Consider the following 6,000-nt stretch of genomic DNA (forward strand, 5'->3'; position numbering starts at 1 on the left):
AAGTTTTTCTAAAGGAAACATCGTTAACTGTAGCTTTTTCAGCAAATTTGGCTTCAATAGAAAAATTTAGAATATTCTCAGACATAAATGTCTAGCAAGGTAGGTTGTTCTGGGGCTGGGTTTTTGGATTCAATCCCTATCCTTCAGCCTTGTAACGCCAGTCACTTAGTTTTCAGATGCTGGATTCAGCAGGCATTCCTGGTTAATGCCTTTTGTCTAGCGTGAAAGACTAATGAAATACTGGCATGTTGTGGGCCACCAAATCTGTGAAACAAGAGCCTCCTGTGCAAGAGCACTGGAAAGAAGTAGAATAGAGTGGAGAGAATAACATTTCACTTCAGATGTCTGATTTGCATTCTCAATAAGAAAGATTAATATAATTTTTTTGAAAATTATTGGAATTAGAGTATTGTAGATTTTTATATGAACTGTGTCCTGAGACATTAGATTGCCAAAATATCTTTAGTAAAAAAAAATCATACATTTGAAGTAGAAATATTTGGGGGTTTGGTGGTTTTTTTCCTTTTCCCTTTTATTTGATACCACTCTCTCTACCTTCTTTTGTGGCTACTCCAGTGCTAATCAGGTATCAGTTTAGGAGTTTGCATCCTAAAAATATATTTACATATTTCTCTGGAAAAGACACTTTTCCAGAGGAATAAAAGTTGGGGAGGACTGTCTCTTGCAGCTTGCAGGTCAGTAACTCAGAAGAACAAACAAGAATGAACTGCAGAACCCAGTGTCTTAACTTAAATGACCAATTTAGGGTAGGTTTGGCATGGAAATCTGGGTGATGAACTGGAATGGCTGCAAGATGGGGATATTCCTTTGGGCCGACTGGGCAAATCGCTCCAGCAGCGAGGGGCACGGTGGCAGGCAGGAACGGGAGGCAGTTGCCGCAGCGGTTTGGTCAATGGGAGTCAGAATCCACCAGCTCAATGGAAGTGGAAACCCAACGTTTAGCAGATTGCCAGAACGTTGCAGCATCTTCCATGGGCAGAAATGGATGTTGTCCATCTCTTGCAGACCTGCTCAGTCAAGATCCTTGAAAATTATCTGTTTGAAATTGTTTCTTGGGTCCGTGTGTTAAAAAAAAAATCTTTTAAACATAAAATAATAGATATTAAAACATTTTTAAGTAGTAAATATAACATGTAAACATAAAATGTAGATAAATTACAGTTAGCAGTATCAGATGCCATGGTTGTGAATGAAGTTTGGCCCTCACTTTTTAGGTTTGGTAGTTAATAGGTAAGTTTTGCAGTTTTTCTCTCATTGAGGCTGGAGTGGGGTGTGAGGAACTTGACAAAATTTAAGCAGGCTGAGTGTTGGTTGTGCATAAAGCAGATACTCATTAATAAAACAAAGTCATAAACATCAGAAGCAGCGGAGCAGCTGTTTAATAGTGGTACTTTCCTGAGCAAAGACTGGACAACAGTGGAAGCAGATAAAAGCAATTAAACATAGGTGCATAACATGATCAAAACTGTATTAATTGTTCTTGCATGTAGCAGTTCCAGTTCCATCATCCTGAATATTATATTTAGTTTTAAGGGTTCATAGGGGTCAGGGAAGGGACTAGAGCTGAACAAGGTGTGTCATGAGAAGAGAGGTTGAAGAGATTAGTGATGTTGAAATCGGAGATATAATCAATGTGAATATGCAGAAGTGTGACAAAGGACCATGAGTTGCACAGAGATAAAATAAGAGACCCTTAGTTGACATTACAGAAGCAAGAAGAATATTCAGTAGAAGACAGGCAATTAATTAAAATATAATCTCAAAGGCATCGGTAGTTTTAGAAGCTTAAAGTTTATTGAACAGCTAAGAGATTCAATACTGAGAGTATCAAAACAACCCTCTTCCTAAAAAAATCATTATCCCGTGTCCGCTGATGGTCACGTACGGATGCTTAGGGAAAGAACAGAAGGTTAGATCACATAGATGGTGCCTTTCCAAACGTAAAGCAGTCTGACATGCACAGTTTAAGGACTTAATGAGCCAGGCACTGTATCCATGTGTTTGTGTTTGTTTAATAGCATTGTTTGGGTTTTTTGCTATCTGTGTTTTTTTGTCATCCCGCTTAACGCTTCTGGCTTCCATGTTGTGGCAATGAGTCTCCCAGTTATAATTCTGGTTTATGTGATGTAGTCTAGCCTTTCCCTTTATTTATTATAAACCTGCTGCCTGCTTTCATAATTTCATGGATTTCATTAACAGGAATACCCAGTTACATTAAGAAAAACTTCTTTTTAAAGAGAGAGCCAATCTTGACGCAAGGCTACCTCTCCATGCAAGGCTTTCTGTAACTACTCCCTGTGGGGAGGGGGGGTCTCCTTACCTGTAGGAGTTACAGGATTTACTGTCTGACTGTCTTCTGGTGGAACAGCCTCTGTGGACAGCGAGTAGGTTTCACCCTGGCCACGACTGCTGTGTCCTTATGGTGAATAAAGCCGATTCCTGGCTATTTCAAAATAAGCTGCTCGTGACTCAGAACGAAACGCTTTGCCCATTGAACGCACAACATTACACAGGCTTTCTGTAAATGCTAATGGGTGGCTTTCACGGTGTGTATCCTGGGACCAAGACCTGTCTAGAGCTCAGTGGTAGAACTTTTTTTGACCAATAAAACCAGCCTTCTGTCCCCAAACTCACTCCTGTGTAAGGAGGGGCGAATGCTGCCTTCTCTCACTTTGCAGGTGAAAGTTCAGTGTGTAATTGCTGGCCCTCACTCTTAGTTAAGATGCTTACGTACCGTAACGGCCACAGAACAGGTTGGTTTCCGAGGCCCAGAATATTAACAGATCTTTCACTAATTCCTTGGTATAACGAGAGCAAAATCAGAGACTTTCTGTCAAAATTGTAGGGAGCTCTTTTTAATTAAAAATAGGAAACGGTTCCTGCTTGTTGGGTATGTGATCATGTAAAGCAAGGTTTTGCAGTGAGTATGAAATACTAATCTTTACTCCTTTGTTTGTCTTTTTCTAGGAGAAGCTCTGCCTACCACATCACATCCTAGAAGAAAAGGGCTTGGTAAAAGTGAGCATAACAGTTCAAGCATTGCTAGATGTAACCACAGTGAAACAAGCTTTATTCACATGAAACTACTATCTCTGCTGTTACCAGCTCCACTGTGCCATCAAAGAATCAAAATCCTGCCCGTCTTTTCAAACTGCATTGAAAAAAAAACCCACAAAAACCAAACCAGTGCTCCAAGAGTATTCTTGTACTTGTGATTTTAAAATCATCTTTCAGACTGTACATGTGCGTCGAACTACAAAGCAGAAACTAAACAAACATTTTCTAGAGCAAACGGGCGCTCCACTGCTTTTATAGCTCACTTTGTAAAGTACTTACTAAAACAGCCACCTCTCTGCCACTTAAAAATGCGTGGAGTTCACAGCTGTCTTGCAGCAAGATACCTTCGTATTATTAAACTAAGAATCACTGTAATCATCTGGGGGGGGAGCAGGGAGAGTAAATCAGACTTCTACCACATTAGGTTTTTCTGCAGTTGCTTCAGGCTATTGCCTTTTAAAAATACTCGGACATAAAATATTTATATAAATATTATTTATTAGTGAGTTGTTATTCATCCTTTGGATGCAAAATGTAAATTAGGAAACTGTATTTTATTACTGCTTTTTTGTGGTTAAACACTTTATTTTAATATAAATATTTAGTTATTTTTTATTCCACTTGGTGTGCAGTAGCTCTAGATCTCCGTAAATTGTATTTTCTAATATGTAAGATACAAAGCAAACAAAATAGGTGCTTTTATTAAAAGAACAGCTAGCTGGAATGGCATTCTTTATTTCTTGAATTTGTGGAACATTGGTAAAAATTTGTCTGCATTCCACTGAGTTCCCTACATTCCAGTAGCACTTTTCCTCCCACTAGACTAAATTGGCTGAAACTGAGAGCACACCCATTTTATTTGTATATAGATGTTAAAAAAAAAAAAAAAGGAAAGATGTAAACTTGAAAAATAAATGTGAACAAATATTTTTGATTGCTTATTTTACTATGCACAAGACATTTAACTTTTGCCACAACAAAATGAATGATGTGTATTAGGATCATGTGTCTTGAAATATAATTTTGCACTGTAACTTGATTTCTTTTAAAGACTACAGCACTACAGAACAAATAATCAATAATAGCACAAGAACATTACTGAGAAGATTTACCAAGTAAGTAGCCAAAAAATTTTAATTGTTTTCTTTTCAATGATTCCTTTGAGAGGAGATAAAATTCTTAAAATTGCCAAAGGCAGTCTCAAAGACCTGATCTTCCAGATAGAACCTGCTGGGTACAGTGCTTCTCCTTCTAGTCTCCGTCATCTCCCACAGAATTAAGCACAATGTTCTGTAGTGAATGTTTGCAGGATCAGACCTCTAATCCCACATCAGCAATAGGAAATAAATAAGGTTCTTTTTCTTATCACAACTTAAGTTTCTTGAAGAGATTTTTAAAAGCATAATTTATTGTTAAAACATAACACGTTTTAGATCAAAAAGTTCCAGCACAGCCACTCTCGCAGTACCTGGACCATCCAGTTTTCTTTCATAGGAGAAGCCAGTGATGGAACTTTGGCAAGCAGTTCAGGAAAGCTGCACGTGGCGAAAAGGGCGAGCTGCGAGGGGTCAGCGGTGCACGCAAATTCGAGATGCATAACGACAGAAAAGAGGCAAGGTGGTGGGAGGACTGAATATTTAAGCAAGAAAAGGTGGAGAGAACTATTGTATAAAGACTTTTTGGAAGAACGATGCGTACTTGTCACTGCTATGTATCCAGGCAAAGTTACACATGTGTTCACAGACACTGCATTTAAAACCACCAGTATTCCACTAGCAGATTTTTAATGGTTAATAGAGTATTTGAATGCAGACTATGCCTTTTAATACCACAAATTGCCAATGTGCTGCTATGTATTGACAGCAACGTGTCAGGAAAGTGGACTCACAGACAGTGAAACATGTAAGTATGCACGAAATATCCATTTACTTCAACCAAAGCAAAAGCGTTTCTTTTACAGAGGGAACATTGACTTAAATTGTAATTTTGATTGGCAGCTAGCATATTGTTACCTATAAAATGTACTGTGCACTTTAACACTAAATTAAAATGTATTTTAATATTTTACAGAGCTGCACAAATACCTGTTTTGTCAAAAAGCACGAGCAATGTAAAGAAAATAAGTTTTCAAGTCAGAGTTTATCAAATTTTAAAAGCATTCAAAGATCAAGTATAAAAATAGGAATATTGATTTCTGCATCATGAGGGATAAAATGCAGGTTTCCTGAGTATTTTTTTACAATGTATATATGGCAACATGAAGCTTTGTAATTATTATTTTGACAAATCTTGTTTTTTCATAATTAAAATTTTGTTTTTCTCCCAATAGTGTCTTTCAGTATTTGCTTGAAGTTGGCTGTAAATAAATAGCTCTAAATATTTTGTAATACAGCTTTTTTATGCAGTCTTAACCTGTACGGCTAAAGAGAGAATCTTCATGAATCTTTGTACACTATTTATATGTGCAATAAAACACGCATGGCAAATCTCTAATACCCTAAGCAGTGAACATAATGTATATAGAAAATCTTTACTGTAGTTACAATTAAACTATATTATTTGTAGAAACCCTGCAATGACTGCCCCTGTGACTGACAGTTGCTTGTAAAAGAGGTGGTGTTTGGAGAGCTTAATTAACACTGGGAATGATGGATCAGGGTTTGGGGGTGGAGATGATGAGACATAAATAAAGGAATTGTGCAGCTGAACTAGGAATAGGATCCAGCTGGTAACTGTCAGGTTGTCATGTTGGTGTCAGTTCCCTGCTTTGCCCTTCTCCTGTCTCTGCAGAAACAGGGTAGTAGGGACTCCTGGTTGTAGGTCACAGTGTGAGTATACAACCTTCTCTCACCCATGTGGGTTTCTGAAGTCATCCAAGTACAGATTCTGCTATTTTCTCATTTCTCTAATGAAATGTCTTTA

At 37.8% G+C, this 6,000-nt stretch overlaps 1 protein-coding gene across 17 annotated transcripts in view; it reads left to right on the forward strand.

The window, feature by feature from the left end:
- LRCH1 (leucine rich repeats and calponin homology domain containing 1) overlaps nucleotides 1-5,646 on the forward strand; it is a 133,934-nt gene extending 128,288 nt beyond the window's left edge. For 13 of the 17 annotated variants that reach the window (XR_003926491.2, XR_003926492.2, XR_003926495.2 and 10 more), the window contains one exon: nucleotides 2,989-3,101. Coding sequence is in view for 4 of the 17 variants with exons in the window: in XM_030036261.2 (XP_029892121.1) it covers nucleotides 2,989-3,102 (114 nt within the window). In the remaining 13 variants the exon portion in view is untranslated. Of the gene's footprint in view, nucleotides 1-2,988 lie in introns of all 17 variants that reach the window. The other 4 variants (XM_030036261.2, XM_030036262.2, XM_030036265.2 and 1 more) reach the window with 1 other exon arrangement.
- The last annotated feature ends 354 nt before the right edge of the window (nucleotides 5,647-6,000 follow it).

Source organism: Aquila chrysaetos, chromosome 14 (assembly GCF_900496995.4).
Source record: "Aquila chrysaetos chrysaetos chromosome 14, bAquChr1.4, whole genome shotgun sequence".
Lineage (NCBI taxonomy): Eukaryota > Metazoa > Chordata > Aves > Accipitriformes > Accipitridae > Aquila > Aquila chrysaetos.